The sequence below is a fragment of the Cynocephalus volans genome, chromosome 3 (assembly GCF_027409185.1).
Source record: "Cynocephalus volans isolate mCynVol1 chromosome 3, mCynVol1.pri, whole genome shotgun sequence".
NCBI classification, from domain to species: domain Eukaryota; kingdom Metazoa; phylum Chordata; class Mammalia; order Dermoptera; family Cynocephalidae; genus Cynocephalus; species Cynocephalus volans.
In genome coordinates, this window is record NC_084462.1 from 83,220,355 (window position 1) to 83,243,566 (window position 23,212).

Below are 23,212 nucleotides of genomic sequence, written 5' to 3' on the forward strand. Positions count from 1 at the left end.
GAAAGTATGGAAAGGAGAATAACAATCATCTATTTCCACCACAATTGTCCATTGTCAATAAAAATATATTTGTTTATAGTCTGGTACTGTTTTGTTTGCTGTTTTAAGAAAAATTATAATTTGCATTTGTAAAAGTAATGCATGCTTGTTATAAAAAGTAATATTTATGAAAGTAAAAACTATAAATTTTTTTATAGTAAACATTGTAAAAAAGTACAAAAATGAAAGTTTAAAAATATCATTGCCAATTCTGGTATGCAAAAGTTATTGCTAACCTTAAGTGAACATAATTTTATATATTTTGCTGTACATGAATATAACTAGAAGGGAAACTAGATAGATGAATATGAAGAAAGAAATACATATTTTATCAACATGGAATTATACGTAGATACTAATTTTTATGTTAAAACAAATTTAAATTTACCTGAATGTAGTAGAAGAAAACTTGCACTAAAGACATTGTTGAACTTCACATGAATGTTTATTCTTCACAAGACATTACTTCCTAAAAGACCCTTTATGATTATTTATTTATTTATTACATTATTAAATTTATTGTTAGCATATTCATTCTTACAAATCGTGATATTTCTTTATGCCCTTTACCTGACCTATCACTTCCCAAACCCCCTCCATTCTTCCCCTCCATCAAGAGGCTGAAGCATTATATTTTTCGTGCTGTGCTTTAATTTTAGGTGGTGTATATGAGCTTGATATGAAAGATAAGGACAAGAGCACTCTCTCACTTCTTCCCTTTTTTCCCACTGTCATGTAAATTTTAACGAGTTTATTGAAAGTTTTATTAATGTTTGAACCTCAATTAAAAGTGAATGATATGGGGAAAAGGCAGACACTGTGGGACCTGCAGCCCAGGTCAGTCCCAACCACTTAGAGAGGCCTGACAGCCACCAGGCCCACATGTCCCGAGTCAGCTGCACCAGAAAAGGCAGGCACCACAGGACCCCCAGCCCAGGCCAGTGCCTGCTGCCCAGAGAGGCCTGAGAGCCACCAGGCCCACACACCCCAAGTCAGCTGTACTGGAAAAGGCAGGTGCCATGGGGCCCCTGACCCAGGCCAGTCCTTGCCGTGCAGAGAGGCCAGAGAGTGGCCAGGCCCACACGCCCTGAGGCAGCTGCGCCAGAACAGGCAGGTGCCACAGGGCCACCAGCCCAGGCTAGTTCCCACTGCCCAGAATTGGCAGTCCCTTCAGTATCCAGGCCAGACATCATGGTGGAATGAGTGGACCATGATACCCCCTGCCACAATGATTAAACACCAAAGGAAAGATACCAGAAATATGAAAAACCAAGGAAGTACCTCACCACCAAAGGAAAATAATAACTCTCAAGCTCTGGAGCCTATAGAACAGGAATTCCTTGAAGTGACTGACAAGGAATTTAGAGCAACAATTCTAAGGAAACTAAATGAGATACAAGAAATCTCAGTTTGGCAACACAGTGGAATGAGAAAAAGTATACAGGATCTAAAAGAAGAAATGTACAAAGAATTCAATGCCATGAAAAAGAATGTAGCAGAGCTTGTGGGGCTGAAGGGCTTAATGAAAATAAAATAAACAACAGAGAGTCTAACCAGCTGGCTAGAACAAGCAGAAGAGAGAATTTCTAACCTTGAAGACAGGCTGTTTGAATTAACACAGGCAGACCAGAAAAAAAGAAAAAAATTTTAAAAATTGAAGAAAGTCTAAGATAGATAACAGACAACCTTAAGCACTCAAATATCTGAATCCTGGGTATTCCAGAAGGGGAGGAAAAAGGAAATGGCATTGAAAACATATTCAATGAAGTAATAGCAGAAAACTTCCCAGGTATAGGGAAAGTCACGTATCTTCAGATTCAGGAGGCCCAAAGATCCCCAGACATATTCAACTCAAAAAGGTCCTCTCCAAGACATGTTATAATCAAAATGCCAAAACTCAAAGACAGAGAATCTTAAAAACTGCAAGAGAGGAGCAGCAAGGTACCTATAAGGGAGCCCCAGACTAACACCAGACTTTTCATCAGAAACCCTAAAAGCCAGAAAAGAATGGGATGACGTATTCAAAATACTAAAGGACAAAAATTGCCAGCCAAGAATACTTTACCCAGCATAGCTCTCCTTCTGAAATGAAAGACAAATAGTGTATTTCTCAGACAAACAAAAACTGCAGGCGTTCATTACCACATGACCAGCCTTGCAAGAAATTCTCCAGGAAGTATTGGGTTTGATACCCAAAAAACAACGATCAGTGCCACAAATACTCAAGAAGGAAGAAAACCTACCAGTAAAACAAAATGCTAACAATAAAGAGAAAAAATAGTTTATATACCACCCCAACTAATAAATACAGAAGACAACAGAAAATCAGGAAGAAAGGCACAAAAGATATTTGACATCTAAACAAAAATCAGTAAAATGCTAGGAGTAAATCAATACCTTTCAATAATAACTCTAAACGTAAAGGGATTAAATTCCACACTCAAAAGACACAGACTGACTGGATTAAAAAGATGGACCCAACAATATGCTACCTTTAAGAGACTCACCTCACCTGTAAAGACACACATAGACTAAGAGTGAAAGGATGGAAAAAGATATACCATGCAAATAGAAATGAAAAACGAGCTGGAGTAGCTATTCTTATATCAGATAAAGTAGACTTTAAAGCAAAAACCATAAAAAGAGATAAAGAAGACCAGTATATAATGATAAAAGGATCTGTCCATCAAAAAGACATAACAATCTTAAATATACATGCACCCAATGTCGGAGCAGCCAGATTTATGAAGCAAACACTATTAGATCTAAAGAATGAGATAGGCACTAATGCCATAGTAGTGGGGGATCTGAACACTCCACTCTCAACATTGGACAGATCATCTGGGTAAAAAAATCAATAGATAAACACAAGACACAAGATCTGAACAACACTTTAGACCTATTGGACTTGGCAGATATCTACAGAACATTCCATCCAGCAACCTGATAATATTCATTCTTCTCCACAGCTCATGGAACATTCTCTAGGACAGACCATGTGTTAGGTCACAAAGCAAGTCTCAACAAATTTAAAAAAAATTGGAATTATTCCATGTATTTTTTCAGATCACAATGGATTGAAATTAGAAATGAATAACAAACGAAACTCTGGAAACTATATGAACACATGGGAATTAAACAACATTCTACTTGATGACATATGGGTCCAAGAGGAAATTAAACAGGAAATCAAAAAGTTTCTTGTAAATAATGAAAATAATAACACATCATACCAAAACTTGTGGGATACTGCAAAAGCAGAACTAGGGGAAATTTATTGCATTAAGTGCTTACTTCAGAAGAATGGAAAGATGGCAAATAAACAACCTAACACTTCACCTTAACAACCTAGAAAAACAAGAACAATCCAAACCCAAAGTTAGTAGATGGAAGGAAATAATTAAGATCAGAGCAGAACTAAATGAAATAGAAACATGAAAAACAAAATGAAAGATCAATGAATCAAAAAGTTGGTTTTTTTGAAAAAATACATAAAATTGACAAACCTTTAGCAAGGCTAAGAAGAGAGAAGACCCAAATAACAAAAATTAGGAATGAAAAAGGTAATAGTATAAGTGATACCTCAGAAATACAGGGAATCATTAGAGACTACTATAAACAACTATATGCCAACAAATTTGAAAATCTGGAGGAAATGGATAAATTTCTGGACTCATACAAACTACCAAAACTGAGCCACGAAGATATAGAAAATCTGAACAGACCAATAACAGTAAAAGAGATTGAAGCTGTTATCACAAGGCTCCCAACAAAGAAAAGCTCAGGAACGGACAGATTCACTGCAGAGTTCTACCAAACCTTCAACGAAGAACTGATACCAATTCTCTACAAACTATTCCAAAAGATTGAAACAGAGGCTTCTCTGTTCTCCCAAAGTCATTCTATGAGGCAAACATCACCCTGATACCAAAACCAGACACAGATACATAAAAATAGAAAACTACAGGCCAATATCCTTGATGAATACAGATGCAAAAATCCTTAATAAAATACTGGCTAGCAGAATACAGCAACACATTTGCAAAATTATCCACCAAGATCAAGTGGCATTCATCCCAGGGATGCAAGGTTGGTTCAACATATGCAAATCAATAAATGTGATACACTTAAATAAAAGTAAAGACAACAACCATATGATCATCTCTATAGATGCTGAAAAAGCATTTGACAAAATTCAACATTCATTCATGATAAAGACTCTCTACAAGTCAGGTATAGTTTTAAAGTATTGCAACAAAATTAAAGCCACATATGATTAGCCCACTGCCAGTATCATCCTGAATGGATGAACAGGATTTAGACAAGGATGCACACTCTCACCATTCCTATTCAACATAGTGTTGGAAGTATTAGCCAGAGCAGTCAAAGAAGAGAAGGAAATAAAAGGCATCCACATTGGAAAAGATGAAGTCAAATTGTCCCTGTTTGTGGATGATATGATCCTATATATTGAACAGCCTAAAGTCTCTACAAAAAATTTTTAGGGTTAATAAATGATTTCAGCAAAGTTGCAGGATACAAAATCAACACACAAAAATCAGCATTTCTATGCTCCAACAGTGAACATGCAGAAAAAGAAGTCAAGAAAGCTAGCCCATTTACAATAGTCACCAAAAAAATAAAATACTTAGGAATAAAGTTAACCGAGGATGTGAAAAATCTCTATGAAGAGAACTACAAACTACTGTTGAGAGAAATTACAGAGGACACAAGAAGATGGAAAGATATCCCATGTTCTTGGATAGGAAGAATTAACATTGTGAAAATGTCCATATTACCCAAAGTGATCTGCAGATTCAATGTAATCCCCATCAAAATTCCAATGACATTTTTTTCAGAAATGGAAAAAGCTATCCAGTCATTTATATGGGATAACAAAAGACCATGCATAGCCAAAACAACCGTGAGCAAAAAAAATAAAGCTGGAGGCATAACACTACCTAACTTTAAACTATATTACAAAGGTATAATAAAGAGAACAGCATAGTACTGGCATAAAAACAGACACACAGATCAATGGAATAGAATAGAGAACCCAGAAATCAACTCATGCACCTACAGCCATCTGATCTTTGGCAAAGGCACCAAGTCTACACACTGGGGAAGAGTCTGCCTCTTCAGCAAATGGTGCTGGGAAAACTGGATATTCATATGTAGGAGAGTGAAACTAGACCCGTACCTCTCACCATATACCAAACTCAACTCAAAATGGATTAAATAATTAAATATACACCCTGAAGCAATAAAACTCCTTAAAGAAAACAGGAGAAACACTCCTGGAAGTACGAATGGGTACAGACTTCATGTGCACAGGCAACTAACTCCAAAAGCACAGGCAACTAAAGGAAAAATAAACAAATGGAATTATATCAAACTAAAAAGCTTCTGCACAGCAAAAGTTGACTCAACAGAGTGAAAATACAACCAACAGAGGGGGAGAAAATATTTGCAGAATATACATCTGACAAAGGATTAATATCCAGAATATACAGGGAACTCAGACAACTTTCCAGCAAAAAACCAAATAACCCAATTAAAAAATGGACAAAGGAGCTGAATAAACATTTCTCAAAGGAAGATATATGAATGGCCAGCAGACACATGAAAAAATACTCAACATCACTCAGCATCCGGGAAATGTGACTCAAAATCACTTTGAGATACCACCTCACTCCTGTCAGGATGGCTAATATCCAAAAGACAGAACGATAAATGCTGGAGAGGTGGAGAAAAAGGGACACTCATACACTGTTGGTGGGACTGCAACATGGTGCAGCCTTTATGGAAAATGGTATGAAGGTTCCTCAAACAATTACAGATAGATCTACCATATGACCCACATATTCCACTGCTGGGAATATACCATTAGGAATGGAAATCATCATGTTGAAGGGATACCTGTACTCCAGTGTTTATTTCAGCACTATTTACAATAGCCAAGAGTTGGAACTAGCCCAAATGTCCATCATCAGATGAGTGGATAAGGAAACTGTGGTATATCTATGCAATGGAATTCTTCTCTGCTATAAAACAGAATAAAATACTACCATTTGCAACAACATGGATGGACTTAGAGAAAATATTAAGTGAAACAAGTCAGGCACAGAAAGAGAAATACCACATGTTCTCACTTATTTGTGGGAGCTAAAACAAACACACAAAGGGTGGTGGGGGGGAAGAAGGTACAACAATCACAAAAATTCCTTGAACTTGTTAAGACAAGTGAACAGACGGGGGGAGGGGAAGGAGGGAGGGGGAAAGAGAAACTGGTAAAGGGTCACAAAAATCAACTACAATGTGTATTGAGAAGTTAAAATAAAATAAAATAAAATTTTACAAAAAGTGATATGCAATAAACCTAAATGTCCATGAACTGAATGGATAAAGAAAATGTGTTCTATTCATACAATTAAATATTATTCAATTATTGTTCAGTAAAAAGGAATGAAGTCCTGATATAAGCTGAATGTGGATGAACAACATGGATGAGCCTTTTGAAAACATCCATCTTAAGGGAAAAGAAGCCAGTTAGGGAAGAGTATATCATGTATGGATCCATTTATATGAAGTCTAGAATAGGCAAATCCAGTAGGACAGAGGAGAGAGGAGACTGGCGAGTGTCTGCTAATGGGTGTGGGGTTTATTTTGGGGGTGATAAATATGTTCTAAAATTAATTGTAATAGTTGCATGACTCTGAAAATTCTATAAACGTTTGAATTATACACTTCAAATGGGTGAGTTGTATGGGATGTGAGTTATAATAAAGAGTTGTTTTTTTAAAAAAGAAAAAAGTGAATAACTTAAGAATAGGTGTTTTAACTCCTTTTATAAGTTATTTTTATATTCTGTCTTTTCCTCCCCAAAGCTATAGAGTCTAAATCCTTCCACACACCAACTATTATAGCAGGTCCACAGAATATAACGACGTCTCTTCATCAGATTGTTGTTTTGGAGTGTATGGCCACTGGAAATCCCAAACCAATCATTTCTTGGAGCCGTCTTGGTAAGTCTTCTCAGGAGAAAAAAAAAAGCATTTTTCTTAAACTTTGTTCATTCTAATGAAACTGTTAAGTGTTTTTTGTTTTTTTTTATATATATACCAAGCATGTGTTGGGCAATTGAATGACTTCTAACTTTTTTGGCATTTAAGCGTGTATAGAAAGGCTTTAATGTGGAGAATTTTATACTTCTTATGATTGATTGCTTGAATAGTGAGTGGTCTTTTAACATAAATTTTAGATTATATATTACATTGTTTTAACTAAAGGATTCTCTTTGAAATAGATCACAAATCCATTGATGTCTTTAATACTCGGGTACTTGGAAATGGTAATCTCATGATATCTGATGTCAAGCTACAACATGCTGGAGTATATGTTTGTCGGGCCACTACCCCTGGCACACGCAACTTTACAGTGGCCATGGCAACTTTAACTGTATTAGGTATGTTTTCTTCTGCAATCAGGAGAATCTTACTTTTTAACATTTGCTGTTATATCTCATTCATAGCTTGCTTTTACATTTCTTGAATTTTGTAGCATTGATATGAAAATTGATATGAAGTATTGTAATCCAACAATAAGTTGTAGGAGAAAATCAAAACCCTATGTTAAAATATAACTGTTGAATCGTTTTGAAGTCACCATCCTGTTTGCGTGTGTACCATTATGTTCCTTTTTACTTAAACTTCCCTTTTATCTCCTTCTCATCCATCCATGAATCCATATGGAAATTCACCAATCTAAAATTTTAATCCATTGATTGTATGCCTTCACAAATGGCCTTATATTGAGCTTAGTTAAGGAGTGTAGGTACTCATATTTTTAGTGTGTTTATACAGATGGTCTCAATAGGGGAAACATGGAGGAATTAAACACTGACTGAGCAGTGCAGAGAAAAGGCATCTTGGACAGGCGTATGGGGATGTAGATGTGAGGCTCAGAATGTGAGACATCTTCAGATATGGGACTTGTTTCATTTGCTCTACTCTTCTTTGACTCTTTATGTCATTCCTTTTGGGACCAAAGAAATATTCTCTTTTTTCTTTAAAAATAGCTCCTCCTTCATTTGTCGAATGGCCAGAAAGTTTAACGAGGCCTCGAGCTGGCACTGCTCGATTTGTATGTCAGGCAGAAGGAATCCCCTCACCCAAAATGTCATGGTTGAAAAATGGAAGGAAGATACATTCCAATGGTAGAATTAAAATGTACAACAGGTGGGATATGTCGCTTTGCTACTATTTTATATGATATATGGCTTCCAGTAATTTTTATGTGATATACATATAATAACATCAAATACCTAAACTGTCTTGATAGCTAAAACTAAACTAAATAAGAAATTAATTTAAAATTTATAACATTAGCTTGCCAAAGATCCTTTTGTATTATATGTATGTGGATCATGAAAGTGGTAGATTATAATGAAATAAATGTTGAGCAGCTCCCCAGACCTGGGTTCTAGTCCTGGTAAGCCACTAGCTAAATTACCGCAAGCAAGCATATTCACCCTTTGGGGTCTCAGGTCCTTCTTCTGTAAAATGAGAAAATTAGAAGGAAATAATTTATTCTCTAAAAAGTCCTCCACAGTTCAAACTTAATGATTTTAAGAATTCGTCTTTATACTGATAAAGTATAATAAACTATTAGTATAAAGAAGAATTCTTGTAACATTCTCATTTATGTTAAACAAAATTTTAAAAATTTTTGTTGACCTGAATTTTATGTATACATTGTAATATTATATAAATTAGATGTTATTACAGAGTATTATGCTTTCATAATAAAAGCCAAATTTTTAAAAAGAGATTAAGTTGTCACCTAAAGCCAACAGGATTTGAATGTCACAAATACTTATGTAGACTCAGAATAAATAAGAATAATCTTAAATAATTGATATAGAATATTTTTCAGCAGGGTGATTATATAGTTTTTTGTTCTCAGTAACTTTTGTCATTTAAAATAAGAGTACATTTATCAATAGCTAAACTTTACTTTTACATCATTCTTAGAATTTTTCATGGAAATAATTTTTCTCTTTTCTCAGTAAATTGGTGATTAATCAGATTATTCCTGAAGATGATGCTATTTATCAGTGCATGGCTGAGAATAGCCAAGGATCTATTTTATCTAGAGCCAGACTGACTGTAGTCATGTCAGAAGACAGACCCAGTGCTCCCTATAATGTGCATGCTGAAACCATGTCAAGTTCAGCCATCCTTTTAGCTTGGGAGAGGCCACTTTATAATTCAGACAAAGTCATTGCTTATTCTGTGCACTACATGAAAGCAGAAGGTAAGCAATTTGAGGATTGTTTATTAAGTGCTGCTTGCTATCGAGGACTTATTTTCAGTACGATACCTTGCATAATCCACAAAGTATTTTTGAAATTCTACGGCATTTATCTCTTTTATAAAAATAATCTATCACCTGTGTATCTATTTTTTTTTTTCTAAATTTTATACGGTTGAGTATTTTGTATATTTAAGTATAGTTTAAGACTTTTCTGTTTAGGAACAAGTAGCAGTTAATGCAAAGCATCTCTGCCTGTTAAAAATTACGAAGTGTTATACTTATGACTTTGATTCCAGCCAAGGTATAAATTCCTTAACTGAGACTTAATATACTAATTTAAATGTGTTACATAGGAACAGTGGTGTGACTGTTTAGTAAAATAATGTAGTAAACTGTAGACACTATAGCATATTATTGTTAAGAGGGAAAGTAAACATTATTAAATTCCCCATATATTTGATTTTGTATATTTTGAATGTTTTCTGAAATTATGTAGAACTCTGAAAATTGAACAGGATACTCTTTATTGATATCCTTTATTTATATAAAAGTACAAATCAAGTATGTTTTAAAATTTTTATTCAGAATTAATCAGTCCCATTTGGGGGGATCTTTTTTTATATATACTTATATTTTACTTTTGGCAAAAATCTTAGGAAAAAGAAAAGCTATGTCAATCCTAGATATTTCTCTATTGATTTTTTTTCACAGAAACTTCTATATACAAACAGCCTGCAATATACATTAAAAATAAATTCAAATACCCAAAGAATGGTGATATAATAAAACTGTCTATAGAAACAGGTGGTTTGTTGCTGCTGCTGCTGTTTGTTTTTTGTACTTTGAAGTAGTGTTTTGAAAAGGAATATTTTGAATGTAAATCAGGGGTCATGGTAGCAAGAAGAATGAAAGTCTGATAACTGAGCATGTTGGAGTATGTTAATTCCCTTTTTAGTGATTTACGAAGGTAAAAGGAGGGCTGGTTTTGGTGGAGACCACTCTTGTTCGCTATTATGGTTGTTTCATTAGAGCCTCCACATGCAGCTCAGTGGTCTATTCAGGGATGGAACAAGGCTTTTTAATTAGAACTCAAGGACCTTGTTTGGTAGGTCAGAAATCGTACTATGCAGTTCCTAATTAACGAGCCATTAGCCAGTCTGTTGTGAAATGCCTGTAATCTTGTCTAATTAAAATGCTATCAAGTTAATTCAGAAATGTGGGAAAACTTAATGCTGGAATTTGCCTTCTGTTTTGTTTATAAATCCAGTGTGGGGAGAAGGGACTCCATCCTTAGAGAGTTTTGATTAAGTTGACATGCATTTACTGTGAATTGTTAGCTAAGCACAGTAGCTGCCAGTGCCCTTGTTCCACTTTATAGGTTTGCTTTGTAGGAATTAAATCCCACAGAGACAAATCCTCTTCTATTCCTTGCCATGCATGTTTTATTAAGAATTGCTGAGAATTTTTTTTCTCTTTTAAAAAATAAAAGCTTACTGTGGGACAAAGCATTTTGAAACACATTCTATGCCTCCTAGTTCTTTTGCTTTCAGTATAAATAAAAGAACAACTTGTGTCCATCAAGTTTAATAGCATCTCTAGGGGCAAAATAAGATCTTTTGCGGGACAACTTTTGGATTGGTTTGTTTTTATAAAGAGTAGCATCATTATATTCCCTACTGTCTCTTCATTATGTTTAAAGAAAGGAAACCTGAGTTTAAGCAAGTAAAATTTACAATGTTATGAATTACAGTATTCTGCTGTCTTAAGCTGTATTATACTGTACATTGTTTCTGCTGTGAGTTTTGACTAGATGGTAAATGAAGTTTGGAGAAAATTAATTCTTTTCAGTTTGATTTATTCAGGAAAAATACAGAGTAGTGATGTGTAGTAAGACATGGTTTCTATTAGAAAATAAAGACCTTCCTGGTCACATTTTGAAAAAGGTTACAAAAGATAACAGAGATTAGACCCAAGGACCAGCGTTTCACAGTAAGGGAGAATGGTCTTGTTAATTTTATTTTGAACATTTGTAATTTTTAAACATGAATTCTTTAATCTAGGTTTAAATAATGAAGAGTATCAAGTAGTCATCGGAAATGACACAACTCATTATATAATTGATGACTTAGAACCTGCCAGCAATTATACTTTCTACATCGTGGCGTACATGCCAATGGGAGCCAGCCAGATGTCTGACCATGTGACTCAGAATACTCTAGAGGATGGTAAGGAAACATGATTCTAGATCATTGAAGTATGAACATTCTTATGTTTAATCAATTTCCGTGAATATATGTGTCTTAAATTAGAGAAAATACCCCCTTTTGGTTAAAAAAAAAAACAACAGATGTTAAACAGCAGGCCAATTTGCCATGTTAAATCTGACTCTTGCTTTTTTCTAGCACATGATAAGGATAAGGAGCACTGTTATTTATAATTCATAGTATAGTTTTAATAATAAAATTCTTATATTGTCATTATATTTCTTCAGAGTTTCCTAGTGTAAGTTGTAAATGCATTGCAATTTTTTTTAACTGAATAGAACAAAATGTGAGCTTTTCTAGGCATAAGTAAATATGATGACTGTTACATATTGAGTGTATGTAGTGACTGAGGGTCAAAGCCTTCTGAAACCAGGAGTGCAGAGCATTTAGTAACTGTCAGTTAAAAAAATTCTTAGATAATCAGTAGCACTTAGTTTATTGTTAGGAATAATATGCTTATTCCCCTTTAGGAGGAAAATGTTACTTGTTCAGTTTGTTACGTGACCCTGGGTTGCTATTTGAGTTGTAGTTCTTTTGAGGGAAGTCATGCCTCCATGTATTCTTATAATGGTGGGAAATTCCATCCATTAAAATAGTCCTGTAAAACTGATTCTTCTCTTTGACTCTTCATATCATGTTGTAAAAGAAGGGACCTCTCTCACCAGGGTTCTAGAAGGCCCATTTTTGTACCCTGTAGTATGAAAGGGAATTATTTAACATATGCTTAATTATATTATTCTCCCTTTACAAATATTTTCTTATCTGCAGGAAATGATCCACTCTTAGTTTTCAAAACATTTTTATATAAATAATTCCCAAATCTATTTTTTTGTTGTTGTTCATTTGGTCTCAGATCTCTTACTTATATCTTTATAATACCACTTATTTAGGTGTTTATAAATTCAGGGCTTGAATAAATGAAACATTTTCACTTATCTGGATATAGAATTCCAATTTTAGTCTATCCCACTTTAGAGTGAGCCAGTTACCTGTGACATCTCTATCTGACGTCTCTAGTTATCTCATTACAGTTAACAACTTCTATTATGCGTGTCTAAGTTGAAACACAAATCGATTTTTTCTCCTTCCTTCCTTCCTTCCTTCCTTCCTTCCTTCCTTCCTTCCTTCCTTCCTTCCTTCCTTCCTTTCTTTTGTGTTTGAGGGATATTCCTCCTCTAGATCCTTAAAGAAAATGAATCTAAGCATAGCTGGCTACCTGTTAAAGAGTGCCATTTTCTCCTTTAAGCCTTTACTTACTCTGCAACTTTTTATTTAATGAAGTTTGTTTTGTTTTTTGGATAGCATGCAAACTTTCTGGCACTGCTTTTCAAATTTCTGCATGAGTCTCTCACCATTTCCCAAGCCTACACTTTTCAAACTGAGATGTATGGGTCTCTTGGGTACACAGCAGTGTGCCACAGATATAGGTAACACTTATGGAGTGCTTACCACTGCCTGTTCCCAAAATCTTATCTCCATCATCTCATTTAATCCCCACATAACCCTGTGATAGAGAAACTATTACTGTAGAAGAGGCAGTAGAATATAGATTATAAAAATGTGGGCTATGCTGGTCTGTTTCGGTCTGCTCCTTCACTTACTAGCTGTGTGACTTGGGCAATTGGTTTAGCCCTTTTGTATCTCAGTTTCCTCACCTACAAAGTGGAAATGATAATGGTACTTCCTTTATTGGGTTTCTGTGAGAATTAATGAGTTCATACACATAAAGGACTCAGAGGTGCTTAGTAAATTGATTTTTCATTTTCCACCTATTCTTTCATTCAACAAATATTTATTGAATACTTTTTTTATGTTATTCAATATTTAGTAAGCAAAACACACAAGAAAATTGTCCCTGACCTCATGGAGCTCTTACTTTCTAGTGGGAGGGGGCAGAGTAACAATAAACAAGATAAACAGTAAATTATATACTGTGTTAGATAGTGACAGGTGTTGAGAAGGGAAGAAAAGGGAAGGAGGACAGGAAATGTTGGGGGATTTGAGATTTCAGAGTCACCATCAGAAAGAGCTCACTGAGTAAGTAGCCTTTGAATGAAGACCCGAGGAAATGAAAATGAGGGAGCTGGCAAGGCAGGTAACTGGGAGAGGTGCATCGTAGGCAAAGATGGACCCTGCAAAGGGCCTGCAGCTTAAGCATGGCTGGAGTGGGGGAGCAAGGGGAAAGCAGTAGATGAGGCAAAGAAGTTAATGGGGAGCTGACCATGAAAGTAGGTAAGCTTTGTATGAAGCCATAATGAGGACTTTGGCTTTTACTTTGAAATGGGAACTCTTTTTGAGAAGAGTGATCTGACTTGCATTTGAACAGGAGAATGTGTTGAAAATAGATGCAAGGGAGAAGGACAGAAGCAGAGAAATCTGTCAGGAGGCTATTGCAGCAATCCAGGCTAAATAGGCGATAGTAGGTAGCATGGATCGAGGGTGACAGTGGAAGTTGTAGAGCAGCCCCGGGTTCATGTGGAGTGTGTGTGGAAGAGTCAAGGGTGACAGCAAGGTTTTTTGTTCGAGCAGTTGGACAAATGTTTGCCATTAACTGAGGTGGGAAAGACTATGGGAAGAGCTATTATTACTATTCCCATTTTGTGTTTGAAGAAACCTAGACACAGAGAAGATAATTTGGCCAAGACCACATAGAGGAGTAAGTGATAGGACAAGGATTCAAACACACAGAGGCTCGCTCTAGAACACAAGCCTTAAATCTTAGTATTAGACTGCCTACCACTCTCCTAGACTCATTTTCCTGGAATGTCAATTTTATTCAGATTATTGGAGGAAAAACTGTTTTCATATTATATTGAACACTATATGTTATCACTGGAAATACAAAATTCACATTAATTTTTAAGATGCAACTCTTACAATTCAAAAAATTACTTACCAGGTTATAACCCTGTGGTCCTGGGCTTTCCCACCCTTGTGTAATTTACTCTCCCTTGCTTCAAAGGCATTTTGGTAGAATTATTTAAGAAGTATTCTCCGGCTGAGCCCGTGGCGCACTCGGGAGAGTGCAGCACTGGGAGTGCAGCGACGCTCCGCACAGCGACGCTACTGCCGCGGGTTCGGATCCTATATAGGAATGGCCAGTGCACTCACTGGCTGAGTACCAGTCACGAAAAAGACAAAGAAAAAAAATAAAAAAGAAGTATTCTCATATTTTGTGTGAGTGTTAAATATTCTCATATTCATCCCAGACAACAGCAAAACAATCACAACAATGGTGAAAACCTTACTTTGGTTTTTACACTTGGTCCTCCCTCATCATTTTTCCTTCTTTTTTCTGGTTTATACTCTACTTCACCCAAAACTTCTGTTAGGGCTGAAAGTAGTTCTTTATTAAGTTTTGCTATTAAGATAATTCAGTAAATACTGGTGTGCTAAGGGCAATTTGATTCTAAATATTTACAAAGAACCTGTTTCCTTGTATAACTAGTTCCCCTGAGACCTCCTGAAATTAGTTTGACAAGTCGAAGTCCCACCGATATTCTCATCTCCTGGCTACCAATCCCAGCTAAGTATCGGAGGGGCCAAGTGGTGCTATACCGCCTCTCCTTCCGCCTAAGTACTGAGAATTCCATCCAAGTTCTGGAGCTCCCGGGGACCACGCATGAGTACCTGTTGGAAGGCCTGAAACCTGACAATGTCTACCTGGTCCGGATTACTGCTGCCACCAGAGTGGGGCTGGGAGAGTCATCAGTATGGACTTCACATAGGACACCCAAAGCTACAAGTGTGAAAGGTAAATTTCCAAAGACTGTTGAGGAAGAATAATACCATATTCTTACTTTTGAATCAAATTTTTCTCTTCTAAGTTATGTTTATATTTTTAAATTTTATTTTATGGATAAAGATAACGGACTTAATTGAAAACAATTAAACTTTTTCTTTAGTAGTCTCCTTTTGCATAGAGCTCATTCGTGTGTAAAACTTGTGGTTACACTATTAGTTTGCATAGCAAATCCTTCAGGGACAGATCAGTTCAAATCAAACTGCATTACCAAAAGTAGTATATTAGTAGAGATCTAATTAGTATTATTGCTGTATATTTTTTAAATCACCAGTTTGGTAGAAAGACCACAGACTGGGAAATTCTAGACCCTTATCTTTTACTAATGTGGAATGTAACATGACTGATTTTATTGTTAACTGACTAATTACAATGCCTGCTCTATCACAGAGGAGTATTGGATGGTCAAAATTAGGAAGTACTTATTGCATCTTTGAAAAAAATTTAAATATGCAAATACAGGTATTATTTTGTTATTTATATATCTTAATCTTTTTAGGCAGTTGTTTTATATTTTTAATTCTACTTCAAAGTTTAATATCATCATGAAATTTTGAAAGTTAGGTTAAAGTATAATCATTGGAATTGAACTTTTTTGTAACTGTGGCTTAAAACGGAGAGTTCTACTATTCTGTTCCTTCATGTGGATTATGGGTTGTGTACACATCCATTTTCGGGTGAATTTTTCCAGCCCCTAAGTCTCCAGAGTTACATTTGGAGCCTCTGAACTGCACCACCATTTCTGTGAAGTGGCAGCAAGATGCTGAGGACACAGCAACCATTCAGGGCTACAAGCTGTACTACAAAGAAGAAGGGCAACAGGAGAATGGACCCATTTTATTAGACACCAGTGACCTTCTCTATACTCTCAGTGGTTTAGGTGAGTGAGCCTGGACTTTGCTTTTCCTTTTTTCCTTCTTCTCTGATCATTTGAGAAAACAAGTTATTACATATAAGGCAGGAGAACTGACTTGATGGTACAAAGAAAAGAATTGATTTTACTGTGCCTCTGTGTATATCCTTCTGCTTAAGTGACTGGTCTTTCACTCACTGCTGTGAGTAATCTGGCAAAAGGTAGCCATGGTCTCTTTCTATCTTTCCCCCAGCTTTTCTTTTTAGAGTTCACTTCTGGTAGAGGTAGATCCTGATCAATTATTGTGGGCATGTGGATGTATAAAAGGAATGTAGAATAGGGATATTACCAAAAGATCAAAGGATATTCAGTAGTTAAGTTTAATTTAGAATTTGCCTGAGAGTTCAATATAGGTGTATTACTTTGTATACGTAAAATAATACATGTAAATTATATATAAAATAATGCTCTTACATATGATCCACGTAACTGTAAATATTTACTTTATGTGGCTGTAACTCAGGAACACTGGAGAAAAAGAAATTGACTTTGTGTTTGGGTTCACCAGCATTCTGAAAGAAACTGTTTATTCTCTATTCTTCCTATCTTTGCAGGGTGAAAGGAATTTCATGGTATAAACACATTTAGTAAAAAGTAATGAAATTTATATCTAAAATGAATACATGAGTATCAACAGATATATACTCATCGAAGTGTAAAATGCACACTTAATATTGGCTTGTGAGTAGATTTTCACCCTTAAATGTAAAACAGTCACTTTAGTTATGGTTACCAACCAAATACCTACTGAATTGTTATAGCACCTTCTGCACTTATTAGAATTTTACAGAGCACTCTGGCTTTTCCTTTCACAGACTGCCCGTTGGAGGTGAGCGAAGGTAACAGGTACAGTGGTCCCACCAGGGCCTTCCCCCTTTCCTTCTCTGGTCTCCTAGTAGCACAAGCTGTGAGAGCAGCATTAGACAGAGTCCCCGCATAGTAAGAAGCAGTGGTGAAAATCTATTTTCAGATGCAGGAACACAACTCCATCCTGAGGTTCTTTGTCATAGTTTTCCAGATGGTATTATGCTTATAATCTTGTTATGTTGGCTTTTAATTTAATCTGCATTCAGTTAATAAGTTTCACTATTGATCTTTGTCACACAGCTTTATAAATAATGAGAAGTTACGTATGTTCCAGATTGACCTTCCTTAAACCATTGATACTGAGATGACATTAGCCCAGCCTACTGTCACCAGAGTCAGCAATGTTTATTTCTAGCTGTGGCTTTTCAGTGTGTACTCCCTTTCCATGTGCAGATCATTGATTCGAGAAAATTGTAGTCAGTACCAAGTAAGAAACAGAATTTGGGACAATTGTTGATGAAGAATCATAGATCAAACTCAGTACTTCCAATTTCCTCACTGTTAAGGAAACGTAAATATGTAGAAGATACCTAAAAAATGCATTCCTAGAGTGCTGTTCTTGAACATATACAGGGGGCTTATTCTAAACAGATGAATAATTTATTAGAAAAAAATTAAATAGTGTTCTGTGAAAAGTTATTAAATCTTTGGCAATAATAAAAATCAAATTTTTAATTTAAAAATTTTTCTATAGATGCAAATATATGTGTGTGTGTATGCATACACACACACACACACACATATATATATAGAGAGAGGAAGGCTTATTCACCTTTGAGCTTTTTAATAATCTCTGAATAGTAGTCAGCTTCAAAACTAGAAACCTTAAAAATTAAAAAACTGTGAACCTTTATTTCCTCCTATGTTTTTTAAAAATAAATCTCATATATTACTGCCTTTGTTATGTTGTAAAATCCATTGTGTATGCTATTTGAGGTAATTCCATTTAAAATCACTTTTTAAATGTATAAACTGGGAAATTATTTTGTTGATATACCAAGTCTATTCAAATAGCTCTATGTTTCCTGACTATCGAATTAGAGTGAGTGTTTGGACTTATTGCAGTTCGAGATAACAGAGGCCTCTGTCGCAGCTGGAGGTCCTTTCTTGTTAGCAGGTTCTGTACTCCTAGAGCTGCCAAGTCACAGTCTGGATGGCTGACTAGCAGGGACGCAGTTGTGTGGACGCAGGCATTGTACAGTTGAATAAATCACCTCTAAGGTGCCTTTTAATCTTGAGACCCCTAGGGTCTAGTCTAGCTTTTATAGAAAGTCAGTGTTGGGTCCTGGCAAGCTTATAGCAGGCAAATGTGTTTAACCCACTAAGCGGACAAGTGTTAACAGCTCTCACTCCTTTCCTTCTTACTTTTGGATATTGGGAGGCCACTGTGTTCTGTTAACCGGACAACTGACCATCTGTGACCATTTTTAGCGAGAGCATCTGGCAGTAGCTGCCTGTTTAACAGAGAGTGATGTGTCTAGAGGGCAGTAGGTTAAGGGAATCCTATCTGAGTCTTGGGTGGTGAATACTTGCTTTCACTGAGCTTTTGCAAATTAAAGATACTTTAGCTGGAACAAGATTCACTAAGTGGGCTTGGAAATGAAATTTAAGTGCTTATGTTTGCTGATTCAGTGTCAATTTGAGTAACAAACTGATGTCTGAAAATTTCATTTTCGTACTAATATCCCTTTTCTGATGCTTTTATACATATCCTTTTGCTTCCACTTCTGATAATTAAGTTTTCAATTAAAAAGTTTGTTATTGGGATACATTCTCCTTGGTAATACACACAGTTCTTTGTTTCTGGAAAGAAAAAAAGACAAATGAGTTTATATATTTCTAAGTAAAGCTTGTACTATTGCATAAAAAGATGTAACAGATGTAGACTTTGCTTAAAACAAGAAGGATTAAACCAAAAGATATTTAATTGACTGACTTGTCTAATTTTCCTCCAAATTTCTGATTAAATTTAATTGGGCTTAGTTATCAAAGTTATTTTAGAATATTTTACTCTAAAACCTCAAAACTCAGTTCCCTGAGATATAGAGGATTTTGTTTTGTAAAGCAGTTAAAAAGATTTTTGTGTCTTTAATAGTATACTATAAGTATTCATAGAGCAGTGGTAATATTATGATGTTGCTAGCTTGTTCAAATTTAATGACTTTAATATACATGTAGTTTGATTTTAATTAGAACTGGTTTGTTTTTGGAGTGTTGGAAAAACGCATTAGGCTTGTGATTTAATATGTTTGTATGATTTGTTCTAAATTGTAGTTTGAGGTTTCCTTCAAGGTTTTGCATCTTTGTAGTTATTATTTCACTTAGCATTTTTTTCTTGACACTTCCAATATTTAGCTCAGTTATAAGTAGGATTTTAAAATGTTGTATTTATCACATAGTAAACTCAAGAGAAATTAATGACATACTTGTGTTCCCTGATAATAGACCTGTTGAAATAATTTTTTTTTTTTTTGTCTATTTCAGGAACTGGCTTTAAATTCTGAAATTAGAGTTACTAACTGCAAAGGGATTGTTTTCATAAACTGACTGTGAGAAACTGTTCTGAATTGTTCAGTCTGTGTGTAATAACACCAATGTTTAGGACACTTATATTAGATCATCTTTAGCTTTTATTTTGCCAAAGAACTTGTGCTGTTTTATTTACTTTCACAGCAAGCATGATTAGTGAGCATGAGGTTTAGCACCAATTACAGATATACAAAATATTTAAAGTCATTAGTAATGTGGGTGGATCACTTGCACACATTGCAAACTCACAGATTTTTTTTTTTTTTTTTTAAAGAAATCCAAAGTTGGAACTCTTAGTTCCTGCTGGGAGTAGGAGTACAAAGAAACAATTTCTGGTTAATAATGTAATTTTAGTGTTCTTTAGCCAGTTTGTATAGAAGTATGCTAAAATTAAGGCAGATTTCTGGGTGTTATCTTTTACTGCAGTAGAATAAGTTTTGGTTGTGTTGTTACATATCTCAAGAAAGAAAATGAACAACTACCTCACGGGTGAGCAGAATTGATATAGCTAGAGGAAGTTGTAACCTTTCCTTTAGTCAAGGCAAGAAAAGATTTTGTGGCATAAAAAAGACCACTTTTATTGGAAAGAGTACTACATGAACCCTCCTATGATAGTGATTTTGTTTTGAAGAGAATTAGAATCTCTCAATTTACAAAATATGGAAGTCACATTTCAAGGTGATCCAGAGTCTTTTCAGAGAATGTGTCTCCTCATCACTCTCACGCAAGGAAGCCGTAGATAACACTCAGAAAATCTTTGGAAACATCCTACGGGTGAAAATCCTTACAATACGGTTACTGACTGTACCCCTTAAGATGGAGGCCAAGATATACTATATATTATAACACCCAATCCTCTTAATCATGGTTTCGAGTATATTTTTCCATACTGATTTTTCGCTTGTACACTCATTTCAGATAATCTGATTCCTTGATATTAACTACCAGTTCAAATATCATTATGGATATTAGGATTCTTCTATTCTAAAGTAACATGTAGCTAACAGTATATGCATCACTAGGCATTCTGTCCAGATTAACTTTGATTTTGTAAAGCAGCGTTGGTTTGTATGAGATCACTTTGCATTTATTTAACAAACCATTTTTAGGATCAGTGTAAAAATTTCATTAACATTATTGCTTTTATTTATCACAGGCAGGATCTTTAGGGACATACCTCACATTTTTTGCCTCTCTTCTCTCTTCAATTCTTCCTGTGTTTTACCACAGTTTATTTCCACTTTTAGTAGAACTAGTTCCTCTAAACAGTGTCTGATTGCACTCTTTCATTCTTTCCTTTCAAAGAGCCACAAAATAAATTTATTTGACTGAAGTCGGTAGACTTCTTAAAGCAGTGATACTGGAAACCACCTGCTATGTAGTCCGGAAAACTGACTGACAAAGTGAGTGCAAGTTACAACAAAACAAAGGGAACATTAGAAAAGTATTGTATTTGCTTTCATCACTATTAAATATCTTTTAAAGTTATCTTTTCTTATGTTGTGTTTAATCTATTATCAAGCCAAAACATGTAGAAACTTCAACACAGATTGCAGGGAATGCTTTAACTTTTTTCTTAGCTTGCCAACAGAGCCAAAATCTTTAAATATTTCATTCTCTGCAGTATCTTAAAAGCCAAATATGATTGATATTCGACTTAAATTTCAGAACTTAATACTTGAAAAATTTAAAAACCAGCACTTCAAAGGAAATGGAGCATTTACTTCTTTAAAAAATCCTGTTACGAAAAAAAAAATACTTACACTAAGACAGTAAAAAAAGATTTTTCATTTGCCAACTGCAATGACCTCTATTTAAAGACAAAATGCTTGCAGATTGATGAAACTGTAAGCCAAATAAAAAGTTACAATGCATCATCTGGTTATTTCTTCCTTGAATTCTTTGTCTTGAGTGAAAGGTCACCTGCCGTTCTAAAATATTTTTGGTATTCTTTGGATGAAATTCGAGGTATACCTCCTCTTTACACTTGGAAAACTCCTGCCCAGCTTTAAGTCTCAATTCTTCTGGGAATCCTCTTGTGACTCTAAATGGTGTCAGTCATTCTCATAGTACATCATTTACAATGCTCTGTGTAGGAATCATGTGGCACTGACAGCCAAAAGAAAAATATTAGTAAAATAAGTTTCATGTCTGCTGCCTGGGTTGCTGCCTGGGTTTGACTTCAAATTCCACATCACTTGACTAACAGATGAAATCCTGACTGCCTAATCTTTTACTTAGGGATGATGATGATAACAAGAACAAACAAAGTAATAATAATAATAGCTATTTTAGAATGTTAGGAGGAGTAAATGAAATAATGTACCTAAAAGTTAGCACCGTGCCTGGCAAATTGCATTATAGGTCCTCAACAAGTTTTAGCTGCTGCTATTTTTAAAATTGTTCCCCCCCAGGGTGGAGCTTGTATTTAAAACATTTGTGTCTATATTTAAAATTTTTTTTTCCCCAGGTGATTACCATGATCACTAGATTTGAAAAACCAGTGCTTTTTGAGCTTTAATATGTATGTGAATCATTCACAGATCTTGTTAAAACATAGATTCTAATTCAGTAGGTCTGGGTAGTTCTTCACATTTTTGCATTTCTGCCCATTTTGAGAAGTAAGGGTCTGGACTCAGTAGGCAAACTACTTCTGTAATGGGCCAGATAGTAAATATTTTAGGCTTTGTGGGTGTTGTGGACTGAATGTTTGTGTCTTCCCAAAATTCATATGTTGAAGCCCTAACCCCCAATGTGACAGATAGGGCCTGTGAGGAGAGGATGAAGGTTAAATGAAATCATAAAGATGTGGTCCTAGTCTAATAAATTCCCAGTCACAAATCTAATAGCATATTCTATCCCCTGAGAAAGCCTAATTACTCTTGATTTGGTACATCTCATTTTAGGCAATTATGATACTGCCAAATTAATTAGATTTTGTGAATTTAAATGAAAAAGAAAATAAAAGAAATATAGCCATGGATTCCATAAATCCATTAACATAAACTGTTCTATGAATGCACAGGATTCATACTAAATGCCGGGAGCATTTAGTAGTCTTTCAACGAGAATATTTTTTAGCCCTCTCAGCTGCTATCATTAGCTTTATGATGGGCTCTTGGTCCTACAATACTGTTTACAAAGTCCTCCATAGTACTATGTGAATACAGTGATTATAGTGTTTTATGGAACTCAATAGGTCTGAGATAAAGAGGCTTCTGTGCCCTTTCGGTTGTTCTCTGGGGTCCCTGCTAGTAGCCCTATGACACAGAAGCTCCTTGGTCTTTCAAATCAGAAGATGAACTAAATTTAGAAATTTCTTATAATGGGCTGCAGTTACCACTCTGTAAATTAATTGCAAAATTGAAACCATCCCCACAATATGCAATTTTGACTTCTGTGATCTTAACCTAACTCCCTGTGAAGGCATTGCCTAGGAGATGGTGCTGATTAGAAAAGCAAAATTTCTAATTTTAGGGTAGA

The 23,212-nt window shown here is 35.3% G+C and overlaps 1 protein-coding gene across 1 annotated transcript in view; it reads left to right on the top strand.

The window, feature by feature from the left end:
* The window catches only part of PRTG (protogenin), a 117,192-nt gene that overhangs the window by 51,027 nt on the left and 42,953 nt on the right, over nucleotides 1-23,212 (top strand). Inside the window, exons 5-11 of the mRNA XM_063090047.1 lie at nucleotides 6,927-7,064; nucleotides 7,346-7,504; nucleotides 8,117-8,276; nucleotides 9,107-9,354; nucleotides 11,415-11,579; nucleotides 15,067-15,372; nucleotides 16,112-16,300. Coding sequence (XP_062946117.1) covers nucleotides 6,927-7,064; nucleotides 7,346-7,504; nucleotides 8,117-8,276; nucleotides 9,107-9,354; nucleotides 11,415-11,579; nucleotides 15,067-15,372; nucleotides 16,112-16,300 — 1,365 coding nt within the window. The remainder of the gene's footprint in view (nucleotides 1-6,926; nucleotides 7,065-7,345; nucleotides 7,505-8,116; nucleotides 8,277-9,106; nucleotides 9,355-11,414; nucleotides 11,580-15,066; nucleotides 15,373-16,111; nucleotides 16,301-23,212) is intronic.